The sequence below is a fragment of the Acomys minous genome, assembly GCF_964271855.1.
Source record: "Acomys minous genome assembly, chromosome: 5".
Classification (NCBI taxonomy): domain Eukaryota; kingdom Metazoa; phylum Chordata; class Mammalia; order Rodentia; family Muridae; genus Acomys; species Acomys minous.
The window spans coordinates 26,368,872-26,382,152 of record NC_140494.1 but is presented as its reverse complement, the minus strand read 5'-3'; the positions used below and the strand labels follow the sequence as shown (position 1 = coordinate 26,382,152).

At 46.9% G+C, this 13,281-nt stretch overlaps 1 protein-coding gene across 13 annotated transcripts in view; it reads right to left on the bottom strand.

Moving 5' to 3' along the window:
• Nucleotides 1–8,894: 8,894 nt before the first annotated feature.
• Nucleotides 8,895–13,281, bottom strand: part of ZNF438 (zinc finger protein 438) — a 119,909-nt gene continuing 115,522 nt past the window's right edge. For all 13 annotated transcript variants that reach the window (XM_084782180.1, XM_084782177.1, XM_084782178.1 and 10 more), the window contains 2 exons: nt 10,993–12,805; nt 8,895–9,680 (listed from right to left, as the gene is read on the bottom strand). In XM_084782180.1, the coding sequence (XP_084638306.1) occupies nt 9,122–9,680; nt 10,993–12,805 (2,372 nt within the window). In that variant the 3' untranslated portion in view covers nt 8,895–9,121. The remainder of the gene's footprint in view (nt 9,681–10,992; nt 12,806–13,281) is intronic.

Sequence of the window (13,281 nt, the reverse complement as noted above, 5' to 3'; positions counted from 1 at the left end):
TTTGAGGCAGGGTCTCTCACTGTACCTGGCTTGCTGATTTGGTTGGGTGGGCTGGCCAACAAGCCCAGGGAGTCTCCTGTCCCTGCTTCTGCCGTGCTGGGATTTATAGATGCACTCTGCTGTGCTCAGCTTCTCTGTGGGTGCTGGCGATCGAACTCATGGTTGTGCAGCAAGCGTTCCCTAACTGAGCCATCACACCTACTGCACCAGTCACTTCACATTTAAGATGACATGTTTGAGGTGGTATTTTAGCACACAGAGGGAAAGCAAGGTAAAAACACCCAACTGGGGTTAACACCTGCCAATTTCCTTTTATTCTCATTGCAAGCGTCAAACTCTCTGCCCCAATCTGTACAAATGGAAGAGCACAGCCTGGCAACTGCCATCCCTAGGTGACTGCTTGGAGCTAAAGTGCAGGCCTCTTCTGGTCATGCTGCTTGCTCTGTGTCAGCCTGGCTCTTCAAGCCAGTGTCCTGAAAGGGGAATCCAGGGGTTGTGTTTTCCCCATGAGTGATAGTGTCCAGGAACTGTGTGCTCATAATATGCAAAGGCCTTAAGGGACCAGCGGGGTTGATTACTTTTTTTTTTTTTTTGGCTACTAGGGATATTCTTAAGCTCCTATAAAAGGGAAACCATAGCTATTTTCTTTAAGCCAACATGCTAATCCCAAAAGAGGGACCGCTGAGGAGTTCCTATAGGAGCATGTGGACTAACTAGGTGTTACATTGGAGTGACTGGAGCCAACCATCAGCTAAGCAAACAAACAGGCAGCTTCTTGTCACTAGGACTCCCCAGCACCACAAGGCAAAGAAACAGCAGCATTTGGTCACCACAGAGACACCACTGTGTCTAAGTCCAGACTTTCCTCTTGGGGAGAAACAGGAAGATGGAGATCACTTTGAAATTCAAGAGACCTCTTCTTCAAATACATACTGCTCTGTCTTTGTCGCCCTGCAAGCCTGACAGCAGGACACTCAGCCGAAGGCAAGGATGGTAGAGCCATCTTCTTAGAACTTGGGGTGCAGGTACAGTGGGGGTATAGGGGAGGCTTCTTTGTAGACAAGGAGACAGGCTGTGAACCCAATTGCCAGAGTTTCTGTATCCTTTGGACATGGTTTCTGTCATGTCCTTTGGAGTGAGGATGAGATGATTTCAAATCCCACCCAGAGCTGGCAACTGTTGTCAGGTCAACCAGCAAAGGGCTAGGCACTGCTCTTGGTCCCCAAGTGATGGCCTCACAGACTCACAAGAGAGCAAAGTAGGGCTGCCCAGAGCATTGTGGAGCAGGGGTGCCAAAGGCTTGCTACTGGCATCCCCAATCCTGTTGAGCCTAAAAGGCAAGTCTTTAGGGAGACAAAAATTACTCATCAGGCCCCAACAGCAGGAACCTGAGGACTGAGAGGCCAGAAAGGCTATGCTGCTCACCAGTGGCCCATAACATCCATCTAGAGCCATTCAGCCATGTAGACTAATGAAGCAGAGTACAAAGTGTCAGCAGTGCGCACTAGCCTCATGAAGCAAAAACTGTGTGTGATGAGTTGAAAATGTAGCTGGGCAGTGGTGAATGCACGCCTTTAATCCCAGCACTCAGGAGGCAGAGGCAGGTGGATCGCTGTGAGTTTGAGGACAGCCTGGTCTACAAAGTGAGTCCAGGATAATCAAGGCTACACAGAGAAACCCTGTCTTGAAAAACCAAAATCTGAAAACCAAAAACCAAAAACCAACAAAAAACAAAAACCAAACCAAAACAAAACAAAAAACCAACAAAACAAAAACAAAAACAAAAACCCAAAATAAAACAAAAATGTGCCACTATGGTGGGTTGTTCTCTGTGGGACAGTTAAGCAGTGACCTCAGGTGGGAAGATACATAGCTACCAAAGCTGAGTGACAAGCAAATTCCTTCTCTCACCGTCTTGCTGAGGTCTGCCTTAATGACGACTGTAATCCATAATCAAGGAAAGTGATTGTATTTTTTTTAAGGTAGGCTTTGTTTGTGCGTGGGTGGTGTTTGTACATGTGCGTGGGTGGCTAGAGGTCACCCCTGGGTGTCCTCCTTAATCATGCCCACCTTATTATTTGAGAAAGGGATTCTCACTGAACTTAGAGCTCACTGATAAGGCTGGACTAGCTGGCCAGTAAGATCTTTCTGTCTCTACATCTTCAGTGCTGGGGTTACACATGTGTCACTGTGCCTCACTTCCTGTGGATGTTGGGGATCCAAGCTCAGTCAACAAGTTTCCATGGCAAGCCCTTTGCCGAATGAGCTATCTTCCCAGTACCTAAAGCTATTTTTTTTCAATTGGAAGAGTAGCAAAAACATTCCAACAGAGTCAAAAAAAAAAAAAAACAAACAAACCCAAACAAACAACAACAAAAAACAAAACAAAAAACCCCAAGACAAAACAAAAAAACCCCACATGTCCCCTCTCCACCTCCCAGAAAGCCCTTCCTGAAGTCATCCTCCTAAGTTTTCTGTGCAAGTTAAGCACATATGTATTTTTCTTCCATTTAAAAATGCAAACACACTCTGGCACAGGACTTGGAAGAACCAAGCTGCTACTGACAAGAAAGCTTCCTCTCAACAAGCGTCCGGAGTCCTGGAAGGTGCTATCTAGGCAGGTTGCTGGGGAAGAAAAGCCAACAGTCCTACCCGTCTGTGAACGTTTCGTCTGACAGTCATGACCTGCCTGGCAAGGCAAGCCTGGGTACAAGGGTCACATGAATGCCACGGGAGAATCAAATGCTTTCACACTGGACTTAAGACCTGTTCTACAGCAGGAAACACATGCCTGGTGCTGTAAATCTGGTCAAGAACCCATGTTTGGGGGAGCTGATAGGCCAGAGAGGGGAACCTACTGCTATGATTTTATAATTGCCCCCCGAATGCATCTCTCTATACTCACAGAGAACTGCAGCTCTCAGACCCCATCTGTTCTTTGTGAAGTAGATGACACCTAATACAGAAATTCACGACTGGTCAAAGTGCAGACAATAAGGGACTGTAGAGTGCTAGGCTACAAATTGTACATCCATAGCACATCTCCGCAAAGCTCAGGGGTCATCTTGGAAGAGGGGCAGATAGACCGGAAAAGCCAAAAGTTAGGGAAGAACAGACCAAAACAGTGTCACTGGGATACAACAGAATCACTGAGCTCATAAATTCGCAGCAGCTGTGGTTGTCTGCGCGCAATCAAGCCAGGCGACGCTCCAGCATGAAGCGGGTAAAGGCTCACTAGTGTCCACCCCTAGCTGTAGAGTTACAGGCAGCTGATGGCTCATATGGGAAAGAGATAATTTTCTTTAAGGGTGTAGCCCTGGTACACTGACCATGCCCCAGTGAAGGACCACGCACTATGTGTGTACCGGCAGCACAAATGGAGCTTGGTGGGCTATCAAAAGGAGAGGACAAGAGGATGGGAGGGTGTGGGGCATAATTCGAGAGAAGTTAGGGGAGGGAGATGACTAAAACCATTTTATGCATGTATGATAGTTTCAAAAATTAAAATATTAAAAACCAAATAGGAACACTTTATACATTGCTTCTTTCCCATATTACACATTTTAATGAATGATGTGCTACTTCAATCTTTTACACCAGTGTAGGGCTATTCTTGGTTGTCAAATTGACCAAATCTGGAATTAACTAAAATCCAAATAGCTGGGCACACCTGTAAGGGATCTTTTTTTTCTTATTTCTTTTTTCTCTTTTCTTTATTTTGTATACAATGTTGTGTCTGCACATACACCTGGAGGACAGAAGAGGGCACCACATCACATTACAGATGGTTGTGAGCTACCATGTGGTTGCTGGGAATTGAACTCAGGACTTCTGGAAGTGCAGCCAGTGCTCTTAACCTCTGAGCCATCTCTCGAGCCCCAGGTTTTTTTTTTCCCTTAATGAAGTCATTTAAATGGGAAGATCCACTTCTAAGCCAATCTTTGAGGTGGGAAGACCCACCTTTAAGGTAGGCCACACCTTCTGCTGCAGCCTATACAAAGGACATGGAGACAGGAGCTTGCTCTCTCTGCTTGCTCATTCTCGCTCTGGCTAGCAATTCCAATCCTTCACTGGCATTAGAGCCAACGTCTTCGGGATTCCTGAACATACTGACGAAGCTGAGACATCCAACTTGATGGACTCTGTTGGTAGACATTGCAGGCCTAGTGGGACCACGGCCTATAAGCCAGTGGTTCTCAACCTTCCTGATGCTGCAATCCTTTAATACAGTTTCTTATTTTGTGATGACCCCAACCATAAAATTAATTCATCTTTACTTCATAACTGTAATCCTGCTATTATTATGAATCTAATACATATAGGATATCTGATATGTGACCCCTGTAAAATGGTTGTTGAAACCCTGAAGAGGTTGGGACCCATAGGCTGAGACCCACTGCTGTGAGCCATTTTAATAAATATAGTCTCTCTGTATGTATGTTTTCATTCTGAGTTCTGTTCCTCCTGAGAACCCTGAGTAATTACACGGTATTCCATTATTTGTAATATTGTAACTTTTTTTTTAGTTCATCCTGATGAGCTGTACCCAGTCTTTCACTTACAAATAAAAATTCAGGGACATACTGTTTGCCTATCTGTGGCCTCATGTACTGACTCTTACAAGTGGTATCCTTGGGTCAAAAGGTCTGTCCAACTTCTATTGATGGTAGATCAAAATATTCATGCCATTTTGCTGTCTAGACACTAGGGCTGGGTCTACTCTGGCCTCCAGGTGACAGATTGGACCCATTATCAAGTTCCTTGGTCCCACTGTGACAGTACACTGTTGTCCTGTGTTTTCTTCATGCCCTGGACTGGACTGAACTGTGTGTCAGGGTAGAACACTTGCCTTGCAAGTGTTGGGGCCTTGGCTTGATCCCTAGCACTGCAACCAGAAAACCAAACATCTATGGAAGACAGACTCTGTGGCGTTACAGAATAGGCTCTTGGGCAGAGTCATGGTCAAAAACAAAAGCTTGGCTTCATCAATACTGTGACCAATGGCATGACCGCACTTCACTGGGGACGGGGTGGTGGTAGAGGCATGCAGCATTGCATTTTTGTACCCCACAGGCAGAGCCTCATGGTGGTTGGCAGCATCTCTGTGCACAACTGCCACTGCCACTTGGGTGGCAATGGGTTAGACTGCCCTCACTGTCTTGCTTCTGCTGAGGCCTGCAGACTGCCTAGTTGTTCTCCTTGCCAGCCTTTTGGTGTGGAGTCAATTCATGTTTAATGAAAAAAGTACTTACTTAAAAAAATATTGAATAGGTAGCTGCTTTCTTAAAAATAGTATGACCTATTATAATGCTAATAACTTGCAATTGGGCATGGAGCATACTGAAAAAGGCAACTATTATCATCCCCATTTTAAATGAATTCTTGACTGCTACGCTAACAGCAATGGGGGCATTTTGAGGATGGATCCTGCTTAACTTCACATGAAATGTACAACAGGGGTTGTGGCATCACTTTTAGCTGTCACCTTTGGTTTTTTTTCACAGCATTTCCTAAGGTTAGACAATATATTGAGGCATTTCCACAATTCAAAGTGTGGCCACTGTGATGTGTTCCCAAAACAGTGCCTACACCCTGACCCTGAGTTCACAATATACCCGAGAAAGAGAGCTTGTGGCTTTATGATGGAGCTGCCATGGTCCAGGGCAGGCATGAGGCACAGCAGATGTCTTCCCCTGAAGTCACATGCCTGGAGATGGTTCTGGCACACGGGGCTGCACTGAAGCCTGGATCAGCTGTTGCTGGCTGTCCTGCAGGACTTGAAGCTGAAATCCTATGCTGCTAAACCCAGCAAGTCCTGACCAGCGCTTGTTCTCAGGAGCCCAATAAAAAGGTGAAGACTCTATAAAACACGCACGAAACAAAGTAAGGCGGCAGCTTGACCGGACCAGGCCCATCCAGATCGGAGAAGCCTAGTAAATAAATGAAGGGCAATAAATACTGCCAACAATCCCATCACTGGCCCACAGAAAACTGGGGCGATGCAGCTGGGAGAGGAGGAGCCTGCAGCCAGGGAAGGCCATGGAACCTGCCGGGCTCAATTATTTACAGTGTGCAGATGAAGAGACATCCTTCCATATGAGGTACAGTTCAGCGGAGGAGGGTGGGCTAAAGCAGGAAGAGCTCCAGAGAGCAAGCAAGCAAAATGAAAGGGACATGAATAAAAACGACAAGCAATAAAAATGTACAAATCAAATATGCTCTAACTCTCAGAAATAATTTAGGGCCAAAAGAAAGGGGGGATGGGGTCGGTTCTGGCTTTGGGGCAATTTTCTAAGAAGCAAAGACATTAAGCAAAATTAAAGTGCTGAGATGAAGACCCAATTTGCCTCAATGGGCTTGGCGCTTTAATAAAAACACACACACACACACACACACACACACACACACACACACACACACACACCAGCAAGAAAAATCCCAAACTGGCAAATTTGTATTTAACTGATGCAGACATTTCCCCCCAGCGATGATCTGTGTGCTATTCCCTGTACAACAATGGATGATTGTAGGATGCCAGGCTGACAAAGGGCCATCCCTGACCTCAAGAGGCTAGTGGCCTCAAAGCAGCTTCTGGATGGTGTGTGATTATGACAATAGTGTCAGCAGGGGAGGGCAGAGGGGCAGTTACAGGGGAAAGGTGCAGAGATGTGGTTTCCTCTGCCTCTCTGGAGTTTCTGACCTTGTAATCTGCATTTCAGGGCTATCTGGGCTGTTCCCAATGATTTTTATATTCCGTAATGTACCTTATCCAGATCTGATCCAAAGCATAAAAGACACCAAGCACCCATTGTTATGTGTTTCAAGAACTCTACCTGGCCTTCTTGAGGGGGATCATCACATCGCTGTTATTTTACAGAGTGGCTACAGCCTTGAAAAAGACTTCTCTCCAGGTCACAGGGCTAAATGGCAGATTACTTTACTCCACCCCACATGGGCTCTGTGGGAGATCAGGCTGGAACTATGCCAATATCTCAGGGTGGCTCCCCCAAACCCACTAGCTCACTTACTCCCTCCTAACATGAGCCTTCTTCTTCTTCCCATTCTCAGACAAAGCATTGACTTTAGGGGCCAGAGAACCAGGACGGGGTACACTGCCGCACAGGACGGGGTGCACTGCCCCATGGGACGGGGTGCACTGTCGCACGGGATGGGGTGCACTGCTGCACGGGACAGGGTGCACTGCCGCACGGGATGGGGTGCACTGCCGCACGGGACGGGGTGCACTGCTGCACAGGACGGGGTGCACTGTGCCATCTGAAGGGGTCCTCACACACAGCTCCTTCAGGTTTTCCCTCTTCAAGGGCAATGGGACTTGAAGCCAGCCTACACTGTCCCAGTGAGCTATGCCCGCAGGCTAGGTGCATGGTTCCAGACCCTCTATTCCATGAATCAGTGTCCTGAGGACTTGCTTCTAAATTTAGTCAGCAGCGTCAGCCACCACCCTGAAACACATTCTGGAAGGAAGTTTGGAGCTAAGCATACTTTCTGCTCACCTCTGCTCTCTTCTCAGCCCAGCTTGCCCCTGTTTCCAGACACTATCTAGCTCTTCTTACACTAAGGGCTTGTGGTCAAGCTGAATCTCAATAAGGTGCCACCAGACTTTGCTCTGCCTACACAGTGCACATCCACCAGAATGGCCACTTTGACCTTGGCTAACTGGCCAGCTTTTCTGAAACCCTGCTTTGTACCTGAGGACTGGACGGTCTATGAATCATTTCAGAGTTTGAGTTCAAATAGTATTTTTGATAGATTATAGGGTTTACAATCTTTAAGATAAATCTTAAAAACTAGCAAATTCTTTGAGTGGAACAGGTACACTGTTTTATCACTAATGGAAGGGGCCTGAAACCATCAAACACTTGTGGGCTGCTGGGATCTCTTTGAAGCCAAATTGAGGGTGTTCAATGGATAGACCATGACAAAATGTTTTTGGGAACTCAAACCAAATCTCTTTCTCATATTTGCAAAACTGTTAGCAAAAAGAGTCTCCTCCTGCACTGTTGTAGCCATAAGATACTGACAAACAGCTAGACATTTAAAAAGACGATGCAAGACCCAGTAGCTTATCCACCAGCACTTCCTTCTCTCTTCTTGGTAACTTACTTTCTCAAGCCCTTGCCTGGCAAACAAAATAGGACTGGTCATGTGTGCAGAGCTCTCATCTCAAGGCAGTGAGTTTAGGGTGATGAGTGTTCAGACCCCACTTCACAGAAAATGACTCACAGACAGGATGGCCAGAAACTTCAAATGGCAACTTTTGTGAGTCAAGGTAATTTCCCAGGACTTCAAGAGACCATCACTTACTCTCGATTTTCAAAGAGACTCTGGGCTTTAAAGGCGCAGTTGTATCTAAAATTGATCAGCTAGAAGTTCCTGGGAGGGAGAGAAAGCAGGCAGTACCGCGGCATCTGGATTGCACCATCTAGTTCACTTTCCACGTTGTAAATTTTCTGGTCACAAAGACTTCCTGAAAATAACTTTCTACCAAGCAAGTGGATTTTTTTTATTAGCTAAAGGATCCATTTTTTCCCTATTATTTTGAGAAGGAACACTAGAAGGCTTGCTGGCTATTCTTCAAAGCATTGCACATTTAAGAAAACAGCAAAATTACAAAAAAAAAATGTGTCTTGAAAACATGGATTTTAAGTTACGGTAGAGAAAACTTTAAAAAGACTGTTCTAGAGCATATGCAAACAAATCAGAGACTAATAAATATCTACTTAATGTAGCTTAGTATAACTTAATACTATGGTTGGGACTACGTTCTACAGCTGTGGAACTGCATACATAATCAAACAGCATCATGTACAAGTACACACTCAAACACACAGGCTCTCCCTAAGTCTTGCAATGGAGAATAACAATCTTCTCTGTTTCAGTTCCCTAACTTTGATCTATTTATTTATTATAGATAAGTATATGTTAGTAGAGAATGCATAGAAAGTGAGACTACGTATGTTAGAAAACGCATCCAGGGCACATATTTTATTTCTTAAGAAAATAAAGCTATGCACAAAATGACCTCTGTACACGGGTGTGGCCCGGAGCACTGCATCCTTACAATTGAATACTAACAGGTAGAGTGTGATAGAAAAGCTGCTCACTGCCTTGCCCCGCTGGGGAGCTCAGGAGCTGCCTGGTTAGAGAACGTGCCCAGGATAGCCCAGAGTCTGCTGGGGTCCTCACAGTTGTGCTGGCGGACCCAGTGCAGAAGCAGGTCCTCCTTCCTCCGCAGCATCTGGGCACAGAGCAGGCAGTTATAGCCCGAATGGGACCAGAGAAGCCTGGTGGGGTGCGGTGGGCCACTCACTCCCCACTGGCCACCTTCACTCTCTCCCAGCGCCTCCTCTGTGCTCTGATGAGGGGGCGGCAGTCTTTTCCCTGTGGGAAATGCTGGGGAGTCCTCCACAGAGTCACACAGAGGCACTTGCTTCCTTCTTTCCGTGTGCTGCTTCTGGTAGGGGTTACCAGAGCTGCCGCCCGGTATGATCACCTCTTGAAGCCGGCCTTGAATTTCCTCCCCATGGACATGAAGCAAATGAAACTTTATTTCAGCGAAAGACTGAGCAGTGATCTGACAGCGGCCACATCTGATTTGCAATTTGACTTCATCTGCCTGGTTTAGAAGGAAATCTTCTTCCAAACTTGATTTTGTTTCCCTGGAAAGGGGGGAAAGTCTAGGTAAGATTTCCCAGGAGAATGCAACTGGATCTCTTGTTGTCAGATCTCAGCCTCCAGGGATATAAAGCACCATGCTAGGAAAGCAGGGGATTGACAGAGAGCTCAGCAGAGCCTCAGCAGAGGCCACAGCACACACTGCTACTCTCAGAGCCATACATCTTTGAGAACACCAGGGACCATTTCAGAGGGTCTTGCATCTCCCCCTAGTTAACTACCTCCCTGGTTACCACAGCTGCTCACAACAGGAATATTAGGCAACATGATGGGAATGGACAAGCTACCCTGTGGTCCTGCTGGAGGTGACTGTCCCAGATCATCCACGCACCCCCATCATTTGGGCAGCTCTAACATCTTATCTTAAGATCATCTAAGCACATGAAAACAAGTGTGAAGGGAGCTTCCATGCCCATCAGCAAAAAGCATGTTAGCAGGAGATGGGAAAGAACTGCTGGAGAAGAGGAGGGCGGAAGTGAAGGAAGAGCTAGTGCAGGCATCTTGTGTTTATGCATTATGATACTGAATAGAAAATAGTTGTTAGAGCAGCTGGGACCATACAGAACAAGGGCAGAGAACCTATGCTGTGGGCAGGGTTTCCTTCTCATTCCCTAGTCCCCTCAGCTGTGGCCATGTGGATCACTTCCACTGCTTAAGTGTCTGCCACGTCAGCTTCCAGATTACAGAGCTTTGGGTTTTTGGTTTTGGTTTCTGATGTCTAGAAGGACACAGACACACGTTAACATGGCCTGTCAGGTAATAAAGGGGACATGTTGAGATGCTGAGGGTGAGGTGGAGCATCTTGGGGTCTGGTGAAAAGGGCGGCCTCAGGCAGCACTGTTGGGGTAGATAATACTGTTTAGATAAGTTCTATGAACAATAACTTGGGGAAAACTACTTTATGAAGACTACTAAAACTACATATAATAATCTACTATTATAATTTTTAGATGCAAAAATAATCAGTCACCTAACTGTCCCCAACATACCTCAAATTAGCATTCATGCTTTGACTGTAATAAACACTTTGGCTGACCAGAAACCAACCAGAAATGGGGTCATTCTTCACAGAGCTAAGAGTGTGGGAGAGGTGATTTATTTTTCTCACGACATCTTCTGTTGTTGTTGAGACAGTCTCACATAGGCCAGGCTGACCCTGAATTACTAATTTTCCTGTCTTTATCTGCCAAGTGCCAGAATTATAGGTGTGCACCATTACTGACTACTTCTGAAATCTTAAATCTTTTCAAATCACAACAGACTTTCCTGCCAGGCTTCCTTTCTGGAAGTACTCACCTCTCCAATGGGCCATCAGGTCCTTGCACAGCGGCATCTCTGTCCTTGTTTTTTGCTGTGTCTCCTGGCTGCAGCTCACTAGACGAGGGCTCTGTGCTGATCACAACCCTGTGCACCTCCTTCAGATGACCAAAGTAGACAGGGACATGACCAAACACTTTTGCACAAAACTCACAGCATACTAGCCTCTTGGGGCGATTCTCGGCATGGTGAAGCTTCATGTGTGCACTCAGGCTGCCAGGGCGGACATAGGTCTTGCGACAGATCCCACAGCTGTAAGGCCGTCTGTTGGTGTGTATATTCATGTGGTCTAGAAGGTGGTGTTTGAACTGGAAGTGGTGGTTACAGACAGGGCACATGTGCCAGGGCTTCTTAATGCCAGAGAATCCATTTCTGAGCACAGAGCTGGGCTTTGGGGCAGGGCGGTCACTCTGTCTGGAGCCAAGCCCTTTTGGAGGCAATGTGTTATTCAGCACACCCTGACTGAGGCTGCTGGGAGCCTGGGACTGCAGCAGAGCCACAGGAGATGCCAGGGGTGCCAAAGAAGACAGGACGAGGACAGGCTTGGGCATGATGCTACGATACTTTCTGGAAGCAGCCCTGGGCTTCTGGTCCATGGGTTCCTGGGGACTGTTTCTTGTCCTTTCTACATGATCTCCGCACACACCAACAATGCATTTCCTTCTTTTACCCTGCAATGCTAAAATCTCATCTGGCACCTTCCATTTTCTTCCTTTTCTCTTTGCTAAGCCACTGCTGGGTTTTGCTTTGTGGCTGAGATCTAATTTGGCGACAGGAGAGAAGGCACTTTCACAAGCACTCTGCTTTGGCCCATGCAGAGCAGGTACCATGCTGGCTATCTGGGTGGCTGCATTGAACCGTTCTGTGATGGACAGTCTCTCATCACTGTTTGTTCTGCATCCAGATGAAGATAATTCTGCATTATTGGCATCTGATTCCACTTTGCCCACCTCTGTGGTTTTCACTCTTGTGAAGGGTAGGATGGGCACCTTACCCTCAGGCACAGCAGAGACCATGTGGTACTGCATGGCACTGCTGAAGACAGTGTGTGCAGGAGCCGCCTGTTCTTTAAGCTCTTCATCAGCAACAGCAGGCCTAGTGGGTACCGCCTTCCTAGCACAGTCTGCCTTCTGAATGGATGCCAGGAGGCTCTGTGGGGAAGAGGAACCCTCTGTAGTACATGCTGGGATGGCAGAAAGCTCCTGATCACCACAGCTATTGGTCACAAGAGGATTCCAATCTTCTTGGCCAATACCACTGGTCAGTGTAGCTGTGTTGATACTGGTGGGGGAAGAGTCTAAAGTGAGCATTTGCTTCAGCACGCTGGGTTTGTGAGGCAGTTCAGGATGGGCTTGTGGCAAAGGGGACACCTGACATATCTGGGCTGGGCCAGGAGGTCCACTGCAGCCACTCTTGGGAGAGATCAGGTCCTGTCTCTTTCTTAGTCCTTTGCTACTTAGTGGTTGGTATCGAGGAATGGGCAGCTTAACGTTTTCATGCAGGGACATTCTGGGCTTCTGAACTGGCTGAGCCGAGGCAACATTCGGCAAAGCAACAAGAGAGAACGTTCCTTCCCGGCCGGCCAGCTGCATCAGAGCATAGTTGTGGGTGGGCATGCCCAGAGGCTTGGAGGTTAGAGCTAGACTCCTTTGGTCAGAAAATGAGGAAGGACAGGGTAGCACTCTGGATGTCAGGACTTTTGGCACAATTTTTGGTGCAATGGTCCTAAACTGACTCTTACTCTGTAAACCTTTCCCACTCTGTGCTGTTCCCGAAGGGATGTTTGATTCACCTGCAATGACAATACACAGATTACTACAGTGTAATCGCCCCTGGTACCGAAACTTCAGATCACCTCTAATCTGGGCTAGAGAGCTGGCTCAGAAGTTAAGAGGATGCACTACTTCCGCAAAAGGCCTCAACTCATTTCCCTGCACCCATGTTGGGTGGCTCACACCTGCCTGAACTTCAGCTGCAGGAGATCCAATGTCCTCTTCTGACCTGTGCAGGCACCCTCACTCCTGTGCCCTCCCCCCATTTATATAGTTAAAAAACCAACATCTAATTTATCTGTTCAGAACAGATTGCCTGTCCCGTCCCCATCTTTCTAATCAACTCCCTACGGCCTTCAAGGCAAGGCTGGAAAGGTAACCTACCTGCCCTCTTTCCTAAGACTCTAATTCTCCTCCACTGCTGTAACACAATTCTCCTGTTCGGACTGTTAGTCATTAAACAGAGCTTCCAGAGAGCTGGGACTCTGTCCTCCTG